Consider the following 26,056-nt stretch of genomic DNA (forward strand, 5'->3'; position numbering starts at 1 on the left):
CAAGAGGTTGTAAATACAAAATATTTTATACACACCTTTAAGATGAGGGCTAGAGATTGTTTCATGCAAAAATGAAATGAAGAATTACGAGAGTCATCAAGAGCGTCAACATACATACTATTTGCAAATTTTAATTATCAGTCATATTTAGACACCAGACAAAACAATAAATTCAGAACAGCTTTAACACGACTAAGAGTAGCATCACACAAATTAGAAATAGAAATGGGCAGATGGCACAAGCCCCAAATAATTCCAAGAAATAAAAGAAAATGCCAACTTTGTAATACACTTGAAGATGAATTCCATTTTCTCTTAGAATGTCCTTTATATCATGAATTAAGAATCTTATACATTAAGCGATATTATTGGCGCAATCCAAATATTCCTAAATTTATCGAACTGATTTCGAGCGAAAATGTAACAACTATTAGAAAACTATGTTGTTTTGTCTATAAGGGCTTTGAAATGCGTCAGTTTAGACATTAGACACTTTTCTCGACTAACTATTTTTCAGTATTTTAAGCAAATGTGATATAACTTTACTTTGTTTATATATTATGATTGATTTTGAAAGTTGTTCTATCGGAAATGTTTATATACTGTACATGTTTATATTATATGTAACTGATGGGCTGTAAGCATATAGTTAATAGGTTAAATCTTCTTCTTATTCATTCAAACAGCGCGTTACAGACTGTATGGCGCAAAGTTGGCATAACGATATCGATAGCTCTTCGCGCTGCAATACTTGTAAATGCTTTAAATCGTTATTGAATCCTGAAAAATCCTGAAAAGTAATAATTCACTGACATACCATTTCAGATAAGACGATCACTAGCGCGATTTAGATGCTCTAACTGTAAACAAAATATAGAATTAGGCAGACATTATAATGTTCAGCGTAATGATCGCATCTGTTTTTAATGTCTCACACGTCTGAACGTACAGATCATTGAAATAAGAACAAATTACCTTTTTAATTGGTTCAATTGTCAAACATGTCAGTCAACATTTATTAACTTAATGAGTACCCAAGATGCATACACTTTAAAGCAAGTAGCATACTATGTTTCAAAATAATGATTGCTATTATTATTGTTCCTGTATACAAAAAGAACGACTCAAGCAACCCAAGTAATTACCGTGGGATTACATTAGTAAGCTGTTTTGCAAAGGTTTTTACCGGAATATTAAATAAAAGAGTAACTGACTGGGCAGAAAATAATAATATACTGAGCGATTCTCAATTTGGATTTCGTAGGGGTCGGTCTACTACAGATGTAATTTTCATATTAAATGCAATTGTACAAAAACTGCTACATGATAAGAAAAGATTGTACTGCTCTTTTATTGACATGAAACGTGCTTTTGATAGTGTCAGTTTACATAGCCTTTGGCTAAAGCTTTTTAGAGCAGGAGTTGATGGGAAAATGCTTAGAATAGTCAGGAATATGTATGCGAATGTAGCTCGTTGTCTGATTACTTTGATTGTGCTGTCAGCCTTAAACAAGGGGAAATAATGTCCCCGATTTTATTTGCACTTTTCGTCGATGATCTTGAGCTATTTTTAGAAGATAATCCTGTAAGCGGACTTACCTTAGATGATATCACTGTTATACTAATGTTATTTGCCGACGATATGGTAATTTTTGGCAATACTGTTGATGAATTACAAAATAGCTTAAATTTGTTGCATGTTTATTGTTTGAAATGGGGACTAGAAGTTAACATAGAAAAGACAAAGATAATGGTATTTCGGAAAAGGGGCAATCTACGTGAAAATGAAAAATGGACATATGACAATAAATATCTTGAAACAGTTGATGATTTTAATTACCTTGGAACAGTTTTTAACTACACCGGGTCCTTTGTTTTAAACCAAGAATCCATAGCAGGGAAAGGTATTAAGGCTCTTTATGTACTTATGAATAATACAAAGCATTACAATTTTAAGCCTTGCGTTCTTTGTCAATTGTTTGACGCCTTTGTTGGGGCCACGTTGAATAATGGGTCTGAGATATGGGGATTTTCAAAATCGAAAGAGATCGAGCGAATTCATCTTAAATTTTGTAAATATATTCTAGGTGTTAATACGAGTTCATGCAACATGGCCGTTTACGGTGAAATAGGTAGATACCCTCTATACGTCAATGCTAGGATTATAAAATTTTGGTGTAAAACTATTTCTTCCGACAACATTATCACAAAAGAATTATATAATGACATGTTAGGGAACCTTGATTATCGTAACAACTGGGCCAATAAGGTAAAATCTTTGTTAGATATGTATGGTTTTTCATATGTGTGGTTAAATCCAAACTCAGTTTATTTGAAAAACTTTCATATTATGTTAAAAAATAGAGTGCTCGATGTGTTTAAGCAATCATGGTATGAAGGAATAAACAATAGTAGTACTTTATGCATATATAAACTTATTAAGGAACATTTTGAAATTGAACTATACCTAGAGTATTTACCAAAGAAACTAAGAATGTCTTTGTCTAAGCTAAGATTGTCATCTCATAAACTGCATATAGAAACCGGTCGATATGGCCGAAATAGAACAGATAGAGCCCAACGTTATTGTACTGTGTGTAACTCTAATGATTTAGAAGATGAATATCATTTCATCATAATATGTCCGGTATATAATGACTTCAGAAAAAAATTGATTAAAAGATATTATATTAGAAACCCAAGTATGTACAAGTTTATCGAACTAATGTTATCAAAAAACGTAAGCATACTAAGTAGCTTAAGTAAATTTATAAAACAAGCATTTCTGTTAAGAAATTCCTTAATTAATAACACCGTTTAGATCTTTCAAGTATTATGACATTTGTGAATAGCCTCCCATAATACTTCATTACTGTATTTAATATATACCCCACAGTTTGATTTTGATATGTATCTTGTTTCCCTTTTTTTGATACCTTATTTTTTATTATTATTGTTCGCTCTTTAATTTAACTCACTTATAGTATTCTCTTTTCTTTGTATTTAGGCCATGAATCGTTGTGACCATACTGAATATTTATATGTGTGTTTATATTTTCTATATTTTTGTCAAGAAACTGTTACATAACATGTTTACGACAATAAACATTTCTGTCTGTCTGTCTGTCTGCTATTGAAAACCGATAGATAATCGATATAGCAAGGGGGCACTGTTTCAATTATATACTATATACAATGTTATGTTGAATTCTGGGCTGGAGGCCTTTATTAACAATAAAGTATAGTTGAGTTGAGTTGAGTTGAGTTAAGACAACCTGAATATCATTCGAAAATATCTATTTCATCAGATTTGATTGCCGCATTGCTCACTCGACCCGCTACCGAACAATCCGTGCTATGTTCCGAAGGCATACATGTGTTGTCATTTTGTTTTAAAGGTTTTAATATAATAACGAATTATTTGTCATTTATGAAAGAATAAATCAACAGATATTTTTGTATACGAAAAATCACTCAAACCGAATGTATCGTATTGGTTACGTGTAACCGACATTACAATCTTTACGACATAATATTTCATGTCATCTATAAATCGCGAACGCTGTCATTTTCTAAAAATTGTTAATCCGAAATATCGCTATTCCGAAATATTTTTTTGTGTCCGTACGATTGCGGATTAACGGTGTTCAACTGTATTTAAAAATCAGAAAGATAATTACTCAATAAAATTGTGAAGCGCTCGTATATGATTTGAACTCATGCTGTGAGTGCTGAGAGTATTACATGTTTTTTTTTTTTAGTTCACAGTTATTTCATTGATGAACAACAAACGCCATGGGGAAACAATACGTGTCAATTAGCGGTGCCAAGTCTCAACTACTCGCACAACACCCTGTCTTTAGATTCAACCGAAAACATTTCAAATCTTAACATATCAAGACATGGTGTTTGGATTGGATATTTTCAAGCCCGGGTGACCTACACATACGTCGGTAAGTATTTGTTCGAGCTGTTACTGTATGTATTGCCTCACCTAAAAGCGCGTGCATTATATTATTAAGTAGATAGAGAATAACGAATTTGAATTGTTTATTTTATTCTAGGTTGCAGTGTCATTATACGGGATGAAAGGGGTATATTTAATGTGACCAGCCTTGGAGACTGTATGTCTGCTAGCGGTTGCAAACTATTTGGAATATGGAATTCAAAAATGGTAAGTGTACATCTAAGACACCAACATTTTCCAAAGATGAGAGCTTAAAGATAGAGAAATGCTCTGCTAGTTTAGCTCCAGTACCTGATCGGATATGATTTCTTTACAGAGGAGAAAACTCTCGAACAAACTGTGTTATACAGGATTATTATTGTGTTAAAGTAGTATATGTTGTGGTACTCAAGGTAAGGAAGATTCAAAACCCAGGGGTGCTGAAGAAAATCCACGCAAAGCATAAAAACAGACAAACAAAACACGTCTGTGTTGTCCAAAATGTAATATACATGTACCCATAAAGATACAAATACACAATGTAAGACACAAAACGAATGTAGAATAAAAAAATGGAATGTACTTGAAGAAAAGCCATGCAAAGTAAAAAACAACAAACAAACACAGTTTAAGGTTATCTAAGAATAAAGTGAAAATAAAAGGTAAAGCATTATGAAGACAAACATAAAAGTGAAAGTGAATGAAAAGGGTATGGTATTACTATTACATTTGATCATGTGTTTGTTAGTGTTATTTTTTCTTTATATATAAAGACAAACAAACACTAACATACACATAAACAAATGACACTGCGACATGTACATCAAATACAGTTCGTGTGGAAATGAACAAAATATGTGATTGAATGGAAATACGTCATCAAACATTTAGATAAAACTTTATTGTACAAAAAGGTAAATGGAAGATGTTTAGAAGAATTAAGCCATTCAGTTGTTGTAGATAAGATATCGTGCAAGTTCAATACGATCTATCAAAAGCCATTATGCTACAGTGGTGAGTATTTTGAAATAACATTTTAATATGATTGTTAAACATAAAAATAAAGCAAAACATTGTAAGATGAATGCCAATATAATCCCGTTGCTATTAGATTAGGATTCTTACGGAAACACCCTCGCACTCAAGCACGCACACACGCAGACGCACGCACACACACACGCACACACACACACACACACACACACACACACACACACACACGCGCGCGCGCGCGCACGCACACACACACACACACACATACACACAAACACACACACACACATTTGTATATTCACAATTCTTACGGTTGTTAGATAATAGAGGTAATGACTACGGAAACATTAAAATGATCTGATCGTTAGGACAGCACACGTAAATATGTTTGACGGCAAGGGAATATCAGGTCTGTGTTTTTTGCTCTCTAGTCAATGTTTTATTACATGCCAATATCACTTTATCCAAATTCGCCAGATAACCAGGAAGAGAATATCATAAGCAATTCTTAAAAACGACATAAGAAAAAACGCTCCATTAACATAGTTTTCTTTAAAGAATGACGTCATTTCCGTAATAAGGGATTTATGACGTCTAAACGTAAGAGTCAAATGCATGTCGGACATGATATGACATTATTCGTGTAAGCTCTGAGAGCACTAATGCACCAGTCAATTGTTACCACGCCGACCTAGGTCCGGGAAATAGCGGGGACTTTGCCAACTTCGGGTAAAATCCCCGTCATGCGGGGACAAACTGCTGCTAAAATCCCCGCGAAATGCCCCCGCACCCGGGATACCCAAGTAAGTCCCATACCCCGCTATTTTAGGCGCGAAAATAAAACCACCGCATGCACTCGGCACTGCGGGGCCACCTGAAAGGTTAAAACACGGCCCATTTCCTCCGCTATCCCCGATATATCCTCCAACCTGGTGCATAAGTTTCCTTATATATGTTGATACCAGTATTAACGGGTGCTATATTTAAAGCAGGAATAAGAATAGGAACATAACAAACCAATGCAATTTGAGATCATTAATGATATTAAGTATTATTATATGCCTATAAAAATCCCTTTCCTTATCCAACAGTGAAAATACAGCACGACGTATTGAAAAATCCGTATCATGATACTGCCGTTTTCTGATTCCGTATCATGCGAGTACCATGTGTAATCTCGGAACTACTTTCGCGTTGCTAAAAATAGCGTGACCAAAAAAACTGGTGAAAGCTGTCAACCCTTAAATACATTAATTTATCTAACTTTATTCACGCTCCAGAAGCATGTACATATTCAGGAACATGGTTCTCATGTTCTTCAAAGAACCATGAGAATAAGCACGAAGGAGAGAACAATTCCAATCTATCTAGACAGCTAGTTCACTGAACTAGTTGTTTGCCATTTCGAACTTCATAAATTGTTGCATAAACCATTCCATCTTTATTATCATTAATGACAGCAGCTCTCTTACACAAAGAAGAAGGCGAATTCGCGTCATCGATAAGAATAGCGATTGAATCACGAACTTCCCTCAAGTCTGCGTATTATGATCGACGTCAAAAAATTCCACGAATATATTAACTTTGTTAAAAATGGCCGCGTTACGTCTACAGGAAATGGCGATTAGTGTATACTCGTAAAATAAGTACCGTTAATTTTGTTGTTGTTTTTTTGTGTTGTAACATTTAATAATTGTTTTCGTATAAGCAATTTGTTAATTTTGCTAAAACACATCATATTTGGTTCTTATTTTGCCCAATAAAATTAATTCTGTAACTGCTGACTTCGTATCGCTGTAATAGCCTCCCTTGACTTCATTATACAAAACTACGTAACACATTCGAATCCATACGCGCATTTGACAGATGGCGGTAAATTTAAATCAAATTGAAACCGAAAAATAAAAAGAAATAATTAAATAGGTAGGTATATAATAAATCGAATATTACGATAAAACGCTTTTCTGTTTGATTTCGGTGTGTAAACACGTATCCGTCGATACCGCAGGTCGAGACGGATACATGTTTACTCATCGAACGAGACGTGATACAGGTCACCAGAAAAGCGCATATATATATATATATATGAGAGAATATGACGTCAAATAAGCCGTCGTTAAAATATTAAAACGGCGAATACTGATTATTTTTGCATTTTAAGTCCTGCATGAACATTAATTTTAATATTCGGTCGATAAGCGGGCTTGTAGGTTTCAAATCTTAGCGAAAATATGATTAAATAGATAACAAGATATTGATTGTTAAACAAACAGTGTGTTGTGTCTTAAATTTGGTTGTGTTTGTTCGTCTTTTGGCTTTTGAACATTTTACCATTAATTATTGTTTTGTAGAGTGCTGTACGTCACGCGTACGTTCAGTTTTAAATGTTTCATTCAATACCGATATTGGAGAGTAGAGAACAAAACTGTTTCCGATAACATTTGCAATCAGTCGAAAAATACTGCATTTTTCGTTTTTCGTTTTTTTATAGAAATTGTGCTCATATTTTTTATTGGCGATCCTTTGGAGACTAATTTTCATTTGAACTCAGTGTCCGCACGATTAATTGTAGAGATTGTTTTTTACATGTGCGATTTATCATGTGAACATTCATGTTTCAGGGCCTTAAATGTATGTGTGCTACAGGATTGCACATAACTTCAGCAGCAACAGAATGCAATACATCTTGTACCCATGCGGAATTAACATATCCTTGTGGTTCAGAGACAGCCAATCTTTTATCAGTATATAACACAGAAACTGACACAGGTATGTTTTAAAACATATTTAGATTATTTTCTTCATACTACAAACAGGCCGGGAAAATGCAACTACTATATGTGTTTTCTATGTATTAAACAATTACTTATAATTTTAGCGTTATGACAACGGACGAGTGGTAGTTTTTTATATATACGAATAATGTTTAAGGAAATCCATTTTGTCGACAGAGGAACGTGAGTTCCTTACCTTAGGAGGGAAGGCCGTCCATATATAGAATATGAAACGCTATAATTGAAACAAGTTTTTCATTTTTATATAGCATCAAATCATACTTATTTGTGAATAATTGCTGCAATCATAAATCATACCTATTTATGAATAATTGCTTCAATCACAAATATTGCTAATTTCTATAGGCTTTATATAACGTAAACCTGATTCAAATAAAACATGAATCAACACGAACAAGCCAAACCAAAAACAACAACATTATAACTGCATTGAAAAATACACGGTTAAAAGTCAAACAAACTAACATACAGTAAATATACTTCGCAACAAGAATAGTTTGCAATACAAACCAAGACATTGATTTGTAATTCAAAGGACTGAGAGTCTTAATACCGTGCGAAGAAGTAAGGAATGATGATGAAACGAAACAAAATGGAAGATGTAAAAATAAGATAACTTCTCAAATTTATTCGAGTCACTGTCCACGATTTTTTCAAATGTGCTGATGCGTAATATGGTCTTTTTTAAGGTGGGTATAAGTGTAACTATAATTAAACGTTTATAAAATTAAACGTCAGGGCTGCAGCGTCATAGTCTATGTTAAAGTTAAGTTTTAGCCATAACTCTGGTCGTTTATGTCCGACGCAAAGTCAGTATCTGGAACGCTCTAAAATCACGTTATCAGTAAATGACATCTGGATGACGAGGGGCTTGGGTAACTTCTTACAAACAAAGTTTTCTAGATCTAGTAGCAGTAGCAGTAAAGATAGTCGATACAATAACTGCATGTCATTACTTCCCAAAGGTATTTTAACATCACTTATATTTCAGTTACTGACAACAGTCGTTATAGTTGGACTAACAGCAGCTGTCTGTCTTTCAATCCGAAATTTGAGGAAGTGAAAAGCAAATTTAAATGGACAACATGCGAAAATCAGTACATAAAAGTTATGTGTAGTGATAGAAACTTCACAGGTATGTTTAGTTATACATGTCATTTAACTCATTGTTATCATGCTTCTTCTCAAAATCAGCTTGGTCTTAGAATTTTGTTCTTCTTAACAAATACACTGTACTCATCAGCAGAACCGTTAATCATCGAAACGAATGATGAAATCGTGGCAGAAACAAGTTCAGTAGTCGAAAGTTTAAACATAAGATCAAACTAAAAAGACACATAAAAGACGCAGTTGATTGTATATATTTTTCATCATAGATCGAATGAAGGTAAGCATAAGTTTAAACGTTCTTACAACTGATGGAAATAAACAGAAATGACAGGAATTGATATACACCAGTAAAACATATTACATCAAGAGAGTGTCATGGTGTCAGAAACATGTAAGCCAACACTACCCGAATGGTAACCAAAAAGTCAATCCGCATGTCTGCGAGACATTTTAGGACATATGTGAAACATGTTTCATACAGTGATTAATCGCCTTATTTTAGTTAATAATTGTTTGCCTATATCAGCAATCTGAGAATCGCGGTAAGCGCTAAACTTGAACCCTGTGTTTCTTACCGTTAAACTTACGACAGGTATGCCTGTGAATATGTCGTGATTTTTAAACACAGTGCTTTCCCTTGACAAACGGATTTAACCAATGCATCTGACCAGCGACTAATCTCAATAAAAAGAATAATAGAATACTTTGTTGTGTTTCGTTACAGCCGTCTAGCTAATATTCCTTACAAAAAACATATTTTATATCATTTTTTTATATTCCCGGTTCCTTTACAACATCATTTTAAGAAACTTAAAAGAAATATGTTATTGATAAGTATTCGCGTTTCTACAATCTAAAACGTTATCTATCGACACTTGTTCATTTGAAATTGTAAACATGTAACTCTATAGACACGCCCTCGGGGCTGCGATTAATAATCGGTAATAAAAAAGCAACGTTTAACTACTGCCCACTAACAAAACATCCTGTTTAAAAATGCCATTATCAAAAAAAATCCGGCTTTAATGCGGAGTTCCATATGAGCCTTTGAAAGATTGAGTCAATCATCGGAACTTAAGTGCATTTTTCCACAGTTACTGCATTAAAATTTCAAAGTATTAAAATATTTCACCAGCCAGTAAGTGAAATATGACGATTTTACTACCGGGACCTGATATTCCAAGAAACGCCATTAATAAATATGAACAAAATATGTTTTAAATAGTCTGTTGGGTGACCTTATGAAATAAAGCAACACCTATATGAAGAAAACAGTGAAATCGAAGCTGATTCTATTGTATTAAGAAGTGCATATTAAAATTTAGGTAAATTTTGATCAGCTGTAAATAACTGTATTTTCAGGGCATCCTTGTACAATAAAGAACAATACAAATCATTGTTAAATACACAAACTGAAACAATAGCATTAATGAATATTCATTCAAACTTACTTACCATGCATAAATAAATGACTAATTTAATCTGTGGTTGAATTAATTAAATACGAAATAAATGAAGTAAATTTTAAATGAATGAAGGAATGAATGAGCGAACAAACGAACGAACGAATCAAATGAACTATCATACTTACGAAGGAACGGACGGACAGACGGGAAATAGGACGAAAACAAATTAACAATGATTTAATACACAATAAAAATATTAATTAATTATTCAATTAAAAACTCATAGTTTTAATTCATTATAATTATTTTATATTGATTATACAATCAAGCAAGTCAAGCAGCCATTTTATTTGGTTTCAGGAATGAAGTATAATGTTTTAATGAATAAATGAATTTACACCAATAACAACCTTTGATAATTAAAACGATTTGTGAAATAATTTATGACTTAACTATCAATAGTTAACATCAGGTGAACAGGCACTATGATTTGGAACATGACAGTTCTGGTATATTTTCTTATTCTTATTTCATTTGTTGAAGTTAATACTCACTATTTGTATACAACCACATTCATGACATGTGTTTGCATGTTGGATTCTTGTTTTAAATTGTTATCCATTTCATATATGTGATAAAAATGATTATGCAATGTAGAATATGTAGTTTTAAATCTCATTAATGATGAAATTGCTTTGCCCCTAAATATTATAAATTGATTAAAATATCAAGATAATGCTGACTTTGCTTAAAGATCATCAGTAATAACATTTACGCTTTAAGCAATACAACTAATTAGAGTGTTGGTGTTATAGAGACTAAACAATTGTTATCTGGTGTCTCAAGTGTCCCACGAGTTATTAGAAATTGGGTTAATCAATAAAGATTCTAAGAGCATTATTCTCAGATTCCCTATTAATAATTTGGTATCTTGAAAAAAGTAAAAGGTGTAATATAACAGAGCTGTTAAGAATCTCGAATTTTAACAAAAAGGCAACGCGAGGCAAAATGTGAGGACATTCATTTCTTATAATTTGTAGATTAAAGTTTAATCAATTATTTCACAATTTAGAAATCTTACTAAAACGATAATGTTTATTATAATATGTATTAAAAGTTATTTCAATGTTAATAAAATAAAATATTGAGTTATAAAATACATGCTTTCCCGTTGTGTATTGAGCTTAATAAGTGAAAAATGTATTTCACAGTTTCTCATTACAGATCAATAAAAGGGCTTTCATTATGATTTTTATTCATATTATATTTGAAGTATTGTAACAATGATAATACATGTCATTGCTATATGTTGATTAAATGTTTTTTTTATTTAAAATATTTTTTTGGGAGTTTTCCCTTTAAAGCTGTAATGAGCGAGGTGTTTTTCTAGTAAAAACGAAGTTCCTTGCAAAAGCTGCGCTTCATCTGTAAAAAAAACAAACCCAGAAGCTTTTGCACTTTTCTAGGGTGCGCTTTTTGGCAAATATCGTCAGATGCTTTTTTAAATAACGAAACTATTTCGCGAAAATAGCTGTGATTTTCTCAATAAACAGTGTAACACACAGACACGTCCCTCATTTACAGAGTGATGAACACCATAACCGCTCCACCGACACATTACAGAGAACACGAATTGGCAAAGATAGGCCAACAATGAAATGACACTCATAATTCAAGCTTTCTATATTACAATATGCCTAAACTAACGCTGATAGTTTTCATAGAAAATGTTCTGTGACTGTTATAAGTCATCGTTACATTCTTACCGTACGCTGTTTTCTATTAAGGTAAATTACCTTAGCCATTGCGTCATGTATTGCTGGATTTCGTCTAATTCTTTGCCAACTATGCCTTAACCGTGCTTCGATAAGGAGAACGACCAGGGCTTTACAATGCGCACATTCCAACCTCATTCTACTTAACTGAAAATGACAGTACAAGTTGGAAGCTGACGTACAAATGGAAGTACAAAAGAAGTTAATTTTTGTAATCAATATTTTAGTGATGTGTGCGTTTAGTCAGAGTGTTCAATAGATGGATAAATATATATAACTTTTATTTCCCTCGTGTAGAGCATAACATACATACAGCAACCTATACTCGCAAGGTATTCGAAGATAACTACTAAATTATCAAAACTAAAATATAAATGAGTAATTGCTCAAGGTGTATGTTTTATTTGATAATAATTGCAGTGTTTTGAAACCTAGAGTCTAAAGCAAAATTCTAAATTCCAAACTGCGTAATGAGAATCAAATGTAAATGATTAAATTAAAATGGAAATACAAATGTGAAATAGTATTTTATTTATTTGAGTTAAAACAATTTGAAGTTCTTTGTATTACCTAACTTATTTTGATGTATTATTGCTCGTATATATCTTCAAGATTTCTGTGTGTTGAATAATGTGGCAGACTAAAACTAAATGTTCAGATAAAAAGTCAATACAAAATAGCAGTTATTACAGTTATTGCGCATTAAAGGGACTGTACACCAGATTGGCCCCAAGAAACGTTTTTTTCTGTAACAAATCTCAGGACAGTTATCTAATAGACTGTGTTACGCTTTGATATCATAATTGTAAAAAAAGCACCAAAATGTAATAAAAAAAATGGGTCGGAGACCGGGTCCAAACCCGTGTCGCCAAAATTGCAGTCAAGCGTCGTATCCACTAGGCTTCAACGGCTTTCTCTAATTAGATGACATAATTAAGCTATACACCTACCTCGGTAATATCGCATAATAACACCGACTAGCCAATCACGCATAAGGAATGAATTCTACCTGGTAGACATACCCAGTAATCTTTTTAAATAGAAAAATACGAAATAACTGCTAAACTTAAATACATTGTAAAGTATGTTGTACTTCAGTTTGTAAGTTTCATTGCATTGAACGCATCGATGCAAAAATTATGTCAGTTTTTGACAATTTTTTTTCGCTATTTATCATTTTATTATACGGAGTACAGCCCCTTTAATAGAAGCAATAACAACAACAACGACACGAAATTCAATTTAATGAAGAGTATTTCATTCTTAGCTAAGAGTCATGAATTTTCTAAAATAAACCCGAACTTTAAGGTCAAATAGATGTTCCCACATGATCGATCCTATAACAGTAGCACATGATATGTTCTGGCAGAGATGTTAAGATAACACATTTCACAGTTGCGAGAGTATTGTCTTGTCATAAATGAGGCACTTAAATTCATTAGAAAATTAACACATTGACAATAGTCTTAGAGATACCTTTGCAGCTATCCATTAATCTGAATGCGCTCTTACTAGAATATGTAAAATGCAATACCTTTTCGAGACTTTGTATGTCTGTTTTTGAGTAAAAGTACCATGTTTTCGGACAATAATCCCTTAAATCTAACCTGACTTTTAATCTTTCATTGCAGTTAATCGCTTGATTAACTATTTGGTCAGTGTAGAGTACGTTCAGTCCGAAGGACTAACCAAAACAGATCTACTGCAAAACTATGATATTCAATGTTTAAATTCATTATAATATTAAAGATGCACTCTTACTCTCAGATAAGAGATACCATAATTAATAATATTGTTTTAATTATTAATGGGCCGATGATCGCCGATAATAGATTATATCGGCAGACATTCGTAACTCGGCGATCGGTGACCTCATCGTTCCATAATCGAAAAATCGAAAAAAAATAGTTTGCTTGAGTCTAGTCAATTTCAAACTTTATAAAGCGCAGTAACTTAGAGCTAAAGGAAGTTACCGCTACTTTGAGTTTTAACAGTACTTTCATTTGGTTTTTCTTTGTTCAAATCGCTTTATGATGGCAGGCTGTCAGGGGGGGGGGGGACATCGATCTCAAAATATTTGATTACCCTGGTAATCGGTCGTTTAGGTGCAGGAAAAGTGCAAATAATTCCAGCGAAATGATGAGGATAATTCAAGCCCAGATTCTTAGGAAACTAGGCTTGATCGACCCCATCTGTGAGTCGACGTAACAACAAGAAATATTTGAAGAATGGGAATGTTTGCCGTCCAACTCCGAAAATACGTGAGACAAGTTTTGCTCTTTTAATTTCCAAATACGCGTAAATTTTAATAGCCAATGCCATCCAAAACCAATTTGTTCTGTATCATTTATTTGAATCTAATTTTCAAAACGAGATTAAGTCATTGACACATTTGTCCAAATGACAAAACATATGTATCATACAGGATAAGACATGGTCGATAGTTTCCCCAATGAAAATTTACCCTCGGTCAATTATTCTTCGCACCTATCGACCAAAAGCCATTGTCAACCATGTATTATTTTATAAATAAGATAATGTAATAATATAATATTTTAATAATATTAATTAATTAGTCAACTTAAGTAAACCTCACTATGAAATGATGTCTTACTCCAGAAACTTTGGAATTATTTTTAGAATTATTCAATAGGCCAGAAATAATACCCGTTTTCCGACTGAAGCAAATAAGAAATGAAATACACATGAAAACTAAGGTCCTTATTGATATATACATCAGAAAAAGATGCTTTTGTGATACTGTCCGATTACAGCCGATTAATCGGATAATCGATCGATCAGGGTCTCCGATTTATCGATTATGAAAATCTAAGCCGAAAGTTCATCACTAGTTTTAATATTAAAAAAAGGATCAATAAATGTCAAAAACAATGGTTCTTTGGAAGGATACCGAGTTAAATTAATACACCTGTATGTATTGCTTTTGAATAAGTGTGTCACTTTAATTTTTTATTTATCTTAGATAATCGCTGAAGAACTGATAATAAGTAGTTGTATTAATTCGGCTCCTTTCAAAGCTGGATCGTTACTGAGGTTACACGTTTTATCGCCGTCTCGGATTTTTGAACGCAATTAAACGTCACTTTTGTAAGATAAGTTGTTGCGTTCTTCAAAATTTAAATGCTATTCAAAAAATTGGATGCTTATCTAAGGAAGTAATGGTGAATTAAAAATTTGACGTTGTTAAACATAAAATAACAAGAGAAAAACTGTTAAAAGCGCGTTTTATTAACGACACATACTTAAAGAATATTACATTGTTGACAATGGCTTTTTCTTGATAATTGCCCCAATGTTTAGAATAATTGCCCAAGTGTAATTTAATTTTCATAATTCACAGTTTTATTTAATCTCAACACATAATACAAATATGTTTTTTGGGTTCATCAACACAAATAACAATGCAAAATGTTGTATATACACATGTAAAAGAACAATAATATATATAAATTAGAGGTTAATACACGGCGTGGCCGGACCTCTTTAATACATATGTTTTTTGTTTTATTTTGCAAGTTTAAAGTTTACGTTTTAAAGTTTACTTGCAATCCAGTTGTGCATTCTCACTTCGCTATGGCTTGACTTCGATGAGATAACTCACTCTCAAGTTAAATTTACTTTTTATTATTAAGTTTTTGAGAGTGAGCCAAACAGGCAAACAACATTTTGTTGTCACTTTTATGTCCCCATTCCAATTTCAATTGATCACTTTGAAATTTCCACAACACGTCTATCCGAAATTTTCTGTACGAATCACTGACATTGTTTGTTCATGTCCTGAATAACTGAATTCAATTCAATAAACATAAACACTTAGCAAGTAGAACGACTGTTTGTACTTAGATAAACAAATATCTCGTATTAATGATGTCAACATGAATAAACAGTTGCTGTTTTTCAAGTGAGTTCAATTTTGCCGCTTCCTTTGTTTTGTTTTTTGAATGTCAACGCAGAATAAAAAACGCCGCCCTAACGGTCCACACTGGTTATCAAACACTTGCATATCTCCCCAAACTGCGTTCGCGTTTGCCTCCATTTAGGATTTTAATAATAAATAAATTCAAGCAGATCAATAAAATTCTATTTATTTAGTCCAGACATTATATTGCAGTCGCCAAAATTGATTTTAAGGCAAAAATTGAATTAACGTGCGAACGTTTTACGGGCCGCAAAATAATAATCGAAAATCGGCCCGGACCGCAAAACAGATAATCACTGAGTCATGCAAATAATCGCGAAATCCCTGTACAAATGTGTTACTATATAAAGTAACATGTGTATTAACCACGCTGTATGACCATAAATGCAGTACTGAGTAGGTACAAATATAACATAACTATTTATAAGGACAGTGGATGTTATAATTAGTGAAAACTCAAGTAATTATGATAAAGGGTTGTCAGGTGGGGTTTTAAAAGCTTGGTATATAGTTTGTATGCACTGTGCTGCTTGTGGAGTTTTGTGCTGTTCTTCCATGATTCATGTTTGTGATTTTATCTTCCATGTCTTTGGCGTTTACCCAGTGCCATTAAACTGCGTTTATGTTAAAACTCTTTGCTGCTATTGAACTTGTTTCTGTAGCTTTTCGCATAAATATTAATATAAAATTTTGACAAATTTGCTCAGGTTATTCAACTTAAAAGGATTATTTTCACACATAACATTTTTGAATGTAAATATGTTAGTATTATGCATGTTTACAGGAAATATCTTGAACTATCATTAACGAAATATGGACAAAATTAAAGATTGTGGAATTCATCCCCAATTTTCATTTGAAGTACATTTGACATTTTCTATAGTTACCGTCTATACCGAGCCCTCTTCCTTTTTAAATTGGTAAATGGTTAAAACAAAGTCTTAAATGTATTAGAGACTGGATAAGGTTTTCATTTACATTAAGAAAACATTTTTAAGTTCCAATTCAGTTTGATAAATTCTGTAATAGGAACATTTGGAGGAATTAAAAACATCAATAGTCCATGTCTTTTAAACAGTTTTTGACTACATTCAACAAAGATTGCTTTGAAGCAGAATAATATTGGTTCTGCCATATATAGGTCAAACCACAAACATCAATAATAGCTTTGTCATTACCAAACCATCCATTATAATGTTCATGACCAGTAAAATATTTCAATAGGAACTTATATAAATAGATGAAATATTGTATTGGTTATGGGTCAGTTTATTCAGGCTAAACACTTCTTGTTAATTTTCTTATAAATTTCAATGGAAAAAGGCAAACTTCAGACTGGAACAAATGCCATTTCTGGTGTTTGACGTATGTGACAACCGTAAATTTCCTTTAAACACAGTTAAAATCAAATTGATTTAACAACTGAAAATATATATAATTTCTCTCCTAAGAAAAGTCATTCTTCTTTAAAGTTATCGTATTTCCAGTCCGGCCTACAATATATTAATCTCTGAGACATTTATATATATTTTTTCTTTCTGATTGCAGGTTTTAGACTTGATACAAAGTATAAAATATTACATTACATTAGACATGAGCAAAATATTAACCTGAAGTAGCGTTTCTTGCGTTAGATCTATTTTATTTTTACAATATGTTTCATATAGACACTAACCTGATTTTTCTCTTTAAAACAGTCCCAATTAAATCAAATAAGTAACTGGCTGCTGTAGAACAATCCAAGACACTGAATTTAATCACAAGAAAACATAACGTTCACCCATTCAGTGTCTCACAAACTTGAGTAGAAATACATGAACCTGAAGTCAAGATGGAATAAGGCTATAAACAACCAATTTACACAGGTTCAAAGGCAATGATTTTGTAAACTATCAGTTTTTACAGTACAATGTCAAATGATGTTAAGCTCTATGCAAAAAGAGCACACATTAGTATCGTTCTTTCAACATTGATAAAATATTGGTACTTGAACACAAGCTCTCTTTTTCTGTATTAACATCCGGTCAACGGGGAGCATCGACTTACTTTCTGTTGAAGTTAATACAAATGAGAATTTTAAAGGTATTAATAATACAAGGGGCAAGGGGCCAAACCACAATGAACTATATACAAAAACATATTAACATCAAATACACAAATACAAACACCAAAAACAAACGTACACCACATACACAAATACAAACAAAATATGGTAAACAATAACTAAAATGATTTTAAATAAAACAATAATTGCTGACGATGCTAGTTTTAAAGATTGATCAAAATCATAATTCGACACTCTCATTAAAACTTTAGATAACTATGGTAATATATTACCTCTTGGCAAATCGAGGTGTTGAATTTTGAGAATCTCTGAAAGATAAAAAATAAATAAAATACTACCTCGGAAAATAAAAAATGAACATAAACCAAGCGAATGAACTATGAATTATATTCAGTAAGAATACCAAAGTCATTACTGAAGTAACTTTTCAAGATAAAATGCTTGCATAAGAAGCCTGTTTAGAAAAATGGAAGTACTATAGTCACAATCACAATTTTAAAATGATATTAAACAGAAATCGTTCATGGAGCAAACACTTGATACAGTTTCGCGAAATCAAATTATGCAGAATTATAAAAATGGAAGTTTTTAAATGTGCAATAAAATCTAGCTGGGTTAAACTACTTTTGTCATAAAAACAGAGAAGTATTTATATGAAAATATGATTAACAATTTGGAAAGGACATCATAGCATAATATATATACTTAAAACTTAAATTTAAATTACAATTCCTTCTTGGAATTGTTCCATCATGGGCAAGTGTAACTTATAGCGGTGAAAAATACTTTATAGTTAGGAATAAATTTAGATCAACAAGGGCGTAGCTAGGCCTAAAAGAGTTGTAAGCCCCGATTTTCTTTTTAATTAGAAGCAAAATGGTGCAATCCGGGAAGATTACGGAAGAAGATATGATAATATAATTTTTTACTTCGGTTACATTCAATCAGGGTAACATAAGCTACAAGATATTGTGCGACAAACAAGATTATCCAATAACAAGTAAACAAACGTCCTGTAAAAAGAGGAGTAATATTAATATATTTATCACAAGAGTACAGTTAAGTTGATTAAAACATAAAATTGTCATAGAAACTCTAAGTATATATATGCAAGGCACATACTACAAACCTATATACAAGTGATAACTTTACATGGTAAAAGTAAAAATATGCCAAAAAACATAAAATATTAAAAAGAAAAAAAAAACTTTTGGCATAGCTAAAGTAACTGATAATCGCTTAAGTACATTAACTTGAATAAGATAAGACAGAATAAAAGAGCAGCATTGACAGGTAGCTATGAAAAAAAAATAGTGCACCTAAAAATATATATATAAAGCATGGTGCAATAATACAAAGGAAAGCAAGCATACATAAAAAGCAACGAACGAAACAACGAAATACAGAGACAGCAGCTACTTTTTTCATTTTTAAACAACTCATGCACACATATATATTACAGGCACATCAAACATGCAGGTACACACATACCACACAGACTATGTATACATAGAACAGCCACACTTGAAACCGATTCAGGTTGGTTTCGATCTCTTAGATACACCATTGTCTGTTATCGTTATGATGTCATTTTGAAGAGAGTACCATACCTGAATGGCTCCATAGCGAAAACAATTCTTACCATAGGCTACAGTCTTGAATCGAGGGAACTCATGAGCATTGCTACACATGTAAGAATAATGTTTAGATTGTGCATCTACAAGTTATTGTACATATTGTACATAGGATAGTTCCCTGAAGACATTTTGACACTTCCATTGCAATTTGTCTCAAGCGACTGACATGAAGTGCTGGTATATTTACCATATTTAACAATTGTGTGAAGCTAGATGTAAAATCATTGAAAGCAAATCTCAAGGCGTTACTGCAAAAGATCCAGACAAGTGGACAATAATTATAATTTGATCTTATAAAACATGTATTAATCAGAAGTCTAATATCACCTGTCTAAATGATTATTCAATCGTGCCAATACCTTTATTGTCTTGCTGCTTTCTTACAAACAGAAAACACATGTTGTTCAAAACTTAGCATTAAAGACGTTTGACACTAGTGTTACATGAAATAATGGAGTCATCAATTTTAAAAACCTTAATACAATCACTTTTTTCTTTACCAATAAATATTGCCTGAAACATTTCAGGATTGGCTTGCATATGGCTTGCTTTAAACCATGAAATGAAAACTGGACTCTCACCTTCTAGAACAAGTTTCAAATTATCGATACTTTTGTTCCAGTAGGTGAGAGTGGTAGCATCTGCATAATTGAAACATTTGGCCTTTTTCCCAAAGTAGAAAATCATAAAGAGAAATACTAAAGATCAGAGGACCCAGAATTGATCCCTGAGGCACTCCTTAAGTAATGAATATTCACTCACTACCAAAATCGCCTAATTGTACGCATTGTTGACGGTTTGAAAAGATCATCATTTAGGAATGCAGAAGAAGACGAGATGTTGAATCTGGAAACACAGTTTCCTAAAATAGGTTTTGGTGTGCAAAAGACAACTGAAAAATCTTTAGCCTGTTGCGGATGTAGCGGGAATAATTACTAACGTACACAGTAAAAGCTGTACACATGGTTAAGCGGTCAATTTCTGGTCAATCTCCCGTGTAGGTCATCGGGCCTTCCAGCGTCTTATCTCATCGAGGAACATTTCAACATGGCATGTCAGGTCGGTCATATATACCTCAAAAACTGTTAAACCGTCCGTCTGTTAAGTGGTGCAACTGTGAGGTATGAGTTGTTGCGCAAAAACCGAGTGACCGCTATTTCTCATATGATCTTCAATTCTGCGACCTGATGGTCCAGAAAGTCGTTATATAAGTGCACCCGCTAGTAATCCTCGGGTGCCCGGATGCCATAGTTGGCACGATCTTTTGGCCCATCGAGGTACCCATAGTTCAATATATATGTATACCGAATGAACCATGGGTACCTCGACCTACATATATGAGAACAATAATATAACTAATGAATATCAAAATAAGGTTAATTCTAAATTAGAAATGACTACAAGATACCATTCAGGACCTGTGTAAACGACAAACATATTTTCAAAACTCAAAGTACATAAGTATGTAGATACAAGAATGTGCGACCATAGTGAAAGTTGTTCGTTTACTGTTTAATAAAGTAATATGCTTCTATGAAGTAAAATATTTATTTTCGTGTAAATAAGTATTGAAACAAACGTTTACCTTAAGCTTTGCTGCAATGTCGACGGATGTATTTTACAGTGACTGATACACAGATTAGTCGTCTCGCTCGCTCTAGATGATGGTTGTTGCCACTTACACTAACCCTTACACGTGAACAGCTTCCACCAAATCCATGTCAGCCTAAACTACAACAATTACACCTTTGATGAAATCCTATGAAACTAGTAAAACGACACTTACACTTTAATGTTATCAATGAGATACACCCGTTCTTCATACGATAATTTTAAGCACCTCTGTGCTATGGCATTGGCTATTTTCAATATATCTATTTACCTTCATGGAAACAAGTAGCCTACACCAGTTCATGTGGATTCCAAAAGCTTTGATTTCGAACTGTCATCCTGGGGTCGGGAAAAACTGGGCTGGTATCTTTTCATTCATTTTCAAAACCTACGCCGTTGTTTGATTTTGCAAACGCTTGCAATTATTGTTATATACCATCTGCGCTAGACAACTCACCACTAGCAAACTCGGGGAACCACTTTTAAGCATTAGAGTTTAAACGTTTGCTTCTTTGTTCTACGCTTAACAAAATATGATTTTCTTTTCAAACGCGAATAAAACAAACTTTTGAGTTGTTCAATGTGAGTTGCTTCCTGTTTTTATTGCATTTTGGGCAATTTAAATTTTGTCATTTTTCAAAAACGTTGTAGTCCCAGACCAAAAAAGCCTTTAGGCAGCAGCCCTTGTAGTAATTCGTATAGAAAAATGTGTTATCGCCCGGGATAGTAAGGCAGATGGAGACTAACATAAGCGAACAAAACGATACCACATTTTTCTATAAAAATTGATTCAGCAAAGGTTTACAAAATATGTTTAACTTCCAACAGAAACAGTCTTATATTTTTGAGGACTCTCACAGGCGACTACATGAAATTAACCAAAATGATTATATGAATTTAGAAAAAAGGTTCAAGGTCGTTATTTGTTATATAAACAAAAACTTATATTTTATATATAACAAGTGAAAAAAATATACACATTCGTATCACACATTAAAGGGGATGCACTCCGTATGATAAAATAGCGAAAAAAAGTTGTTGAACACTGACATAAACTTGGCATCGATGTGTTCAATGCATTGAAACTTACTAACTGAAGTACCACATAGTTTACAATTTATTCAAGTTTAGCAGTTATTTTGTATTTTTCCATTAAAAAAGCTTACTGTGTATGTCTACCAGGTATATTTGATTCCTTATGCGTGATTGGCTAGTCGGTGTTATCACGTGATATTACCAAAGTAGGTGTATAGCTTAATTATGTCACCCAATTAGAGTAAGCCGTCTTAGCTCAGTGGATACGACGCTGGACAGCATTTTTTTTTTTACAATTATGATATCAAAGCGTTACACATTCTATTAGATAATTGACCTGAGATTCGTTACGTTTGGTGCCAATCTGGTGTACAGTCCCTTTAAACTTTTCAATTGCAAGTCAATACTGTCGAAATAGAACCCCGAAGACATTCGATAGTAAGGATTTTGCTTCGTGTGTGGCGCCTTTGATTTTATTGCTATCGTAAATAGTGTGTCGAGAGATTCTGATAATAAAATAACAATTTTATTATAGGTTGTATTGTATATAAAACATTTTTTTTACATGCTAACATTGTTTAAGGATTGTTATTAGCCAAAATGGATCCATACTTTAGACCCGTAGTTTCCTTTGCTAAGGTGTTTTCAATGCAACGTAAAGAGTCTTTCTATTAAATTTTAATCCAGTAGTTCATCAATATATTATGAATATATTACAACAAAATCTGTTCTAAAACTTTAAAAACAGCCCTAGAAATAAACACAAAAACGTTTTCCTTTGCCTTCTATGCGCACCAATCCTCATTTTAGTAGTCATTATTTACGTACACGAATAAAACAAGTTTTATTGTCAGTGTAACTACGCTTTTCAAAAACGTATTTTTTTATTCATTTATATCGAATTTATATAATTTGTTTAAAATTGCACAAATGCATCAACAAGTTTTAGAGATTTATAGCCATTCTGCAATCAGAAATTAACTTTATGATCTTTAACGATATATCATTAGATTAAAAATCTTTCAGATGACGCCCAGACGGCCGTTGTTCTACAACAAACCGAAGGGAATTGGATATCGGCGTCTACATTTTGTTTGAGGAAACATCTATACCCTGCAACGTATAAAAGCATAATCAACAAAAAGTTCTTACCCGCGGAATTCTTTGATCAGTGGACTGGGATAGTTCGGAAAATATCCATCATAAACACAAACGGTATGAATGTTGGGAATATATTTTCGTCGGAAAATAGCTCATTGAGCTAATGTTTCTTGTTAACACATACCCGACTTTATATAAAGATTCTTGTATCTTGTATCTTGAATCTTTAAAGGGTTAGTATGAGATACATGTATATGCAATTTCGTTTCAAACGCTTCAAAAATACCAGTTTTTCGCAAGATGGCTTAATGTTTAACAACTAAATGACATGACGTTAAGTATTCATTTGATTTAGACCACATATGGACCACAATTATATGCCACTGACAGTTATAACGTACGTTTTAAAGAAGTATTTCGTTTTTTACTACGTAACGAAGTTTGCACTTCCGAAGATTAGCAGTTGGGTTTAATTAGTAAATTAAATGCACCACTGAAACACATTTCCACCAAAACAGATGTGTTTTATATGTCAGCAAAACAACAATACATAAATAAAAAAAAAATATAACCTTACAGCACCGAAAATACGGCGTCTGTTTTCAAACGTTGATTGCATGTATTGATTTCATCAAGTAAAGTTCTATTATATGCTCTCACGTTTAAAAAAAAATCCGTTTTTCCCATATTCTTCAATGTTTATATTAATAAAAAAAATAGAAGACAACAAAAGTAATTGAATATTCAAGAAGATTTGGGACTTGATGGATGAAGTGATTTTTTATTTTATATGCTTGATTGCAAAATGTCTTATTATAAACGATAGCCAATACAAGAGTTCGATTTCTCAAAATTCGAAATCATAAAACAGTCTAAACATGTACATCTAAAGATACTTTTACAGACAGCAACATGCCATATATACCTGATTCGGTCGCTATTCTGTTGCAAAATGGTACTGTGGTGTTTAAAGACGATCCTGAATACAGACAAACATTATGTCAACAATGTAAGTAAACACTTTGTTAATTGTGAGAACTAATTTAACACATTTTGAAGACGACATTCAATTTCAGCGATGAAGAACAGCATTTCATTTTAATCAAATTCCATATTTTCCTTACAATGAATATATTTGAAATTGTGTGTGATAACAGCGACTATATTAACACTAGAAACACATCCAAACAAATTTTCAGGCTTAACAACAGCATCAGTCGAGAGAACAAAACGTTTTTTTGAGACACATAATGCGATTTTACTGTTTTAACAAACGCGCTAAAGGAACAAAAAAGCATTCTGATTCAAATCACTGATTTATAATTTTGTTGATTTGCATAATTTGGTGTCCTTTTTATGTTGTCGATCGTGGTTGACTTTCCCTTTTTGATGTTGCATTGAACTATAACTTAATAGTTTTGATAGCAGTAATTCCTAATTGTGCTATATTTTCAAGGATATTACATGAGTGATCGTTTCATAAGGAGTTTAGGTAATACATGAATGTGACAACGACTGTGATACCCTATTGACAGCATTATACTTCATAATTTAAAAAGCCACATAACTAATTCAACGCTTCAAAACGGGCACAATTTACAATGATGTGGATTGTATGTATTTGGTTTATTTTATATATGTATTTTGATTGTGGGATATGCAAGCACAACTATGTCATAGTACATTAGTGGCCTATGGTCTTGGTCCTGAAAATTAAATTGAGTCATAAAATAATTCTTTTTGCGTACTTTTGATATTTTCAAAACATAAAGCTTCGTTTGTTTGTGTTTGATATTTATACGAAGAACTACAGAATCTAGCTCAGTAGCCAGAAGTTTAAATATAATTCCCTTTTAATGGAACAGGGTAAACACGAAAGACATATACCAAATATAAAGCTTAATTTACATTTGACCTACAATCACTAAATTCATGATAAAGTTGGCGTATAATGTAAATTAAAAATACACTGTCGTTTCTGATTATTACAATGAGTAAGTTCTTATGTGTGCTAAGTGGCATACATGCCCGAAAAGACAGTAAGGAACATAAATTTGGTCAGGAAACGAGAACAGATATTCATCACCAATAACTCTACAAAGCGGTTCTGAGATATCAAACATTTGCTTAATATTTCGAAGACATTTATTAAGCTATTCCTTTACATATTGGTTATATTTTAACAAGAATGTCAAAATCAAAATTCTAATCGCCTTGATTAAGACTTATATATCGTTCATGACTTTTGTTAATACTTTAACATAAAACAGCGTTCATTGGCAAGCTTGGGTCAATCCAGATCCCAAACGTCATTGACGTCGAGGGACTTCCACAAAGGGTCGTCCTTCCATGTGCTTATGTTGGACAGAAAACTATGTAACATTCTAAATTGATTACGACAAGCTTACTCTTGTAGACCATGCTACGACACATTCATCCCAAACGACATTAAGCTACACATCGACGTCGCAATCACCAACACTGAACACAACGGCTCCGGTACTGGACAGAACATCGACGTTGGGTAAAGACGAAGGTCGTATATTCATTGTAATTCGTATTCATGAACCAACTTCAGACACAGTGTTTTTAAATGTTATGATGATTACCATGTAAGCATATTGAACATGTTTTAAGCCATA

At 32.7% G+C, this 26,056-nt stretch overlaps 1 protein-coding gene across 4 annotated transcripts in view; it reads left to right on the forward strand.

Moving 5' to 3' along the window:
* The window catches only part of LOC128234730 (uncharacterized), a 49,657-nt gene that overhangs the window by 14,752 nt on the left and 8,849 nt on the right, over positions 1–26,056 (forward strand). For 2 of the 4 annotated variants that reach the window (XM_052949175.1, XM_052949174.1), the window contains exons 2-8: positions 3,762–3,953; positions 4,065–4,174; positions 7,561–7,708; positions 8,726–8,869; positions 23,340–23,528; positions 24,319–24,423; positions 25,831–25,950. In XM_052949175.1, the coding sequence (XP_052805135.1) occupies positions 3,762–3,953; positions 4,065–4,174; positions 7,561–7,708; positions 8,726–8,869; positions 23,340–23,528; positions 24,319–24,423; positions 25,831–25,950 (1,008 nt within the window). The remainder of the gene's footprint in view (positions 1–3,761; positions 3,954–4,064; positions 4,175–7,560; positions 7,709–8,725; positions 8,870–23,339; positions 23,529–24,318; positions 24,424–25,830; positions 25,951–26,056) is intronic. The other 2 variants (XM_052949176.1, XM_052949177.1) reach the window with 2 other exon arrangements.

The sequence above is a fragment of the Mya arenaria genome, chromosome 5, assembly GCF_026914265.1.
Source record: "Mya arenaria isolate MELC-2E11 chromosome 5, ASM2691426v1".
NCBI classification, from domain to species: Eukaryota; Metazoa; Mollusca; class Bivalvia; order Myida; family Myidae; genus Mya; species Mya arenaria.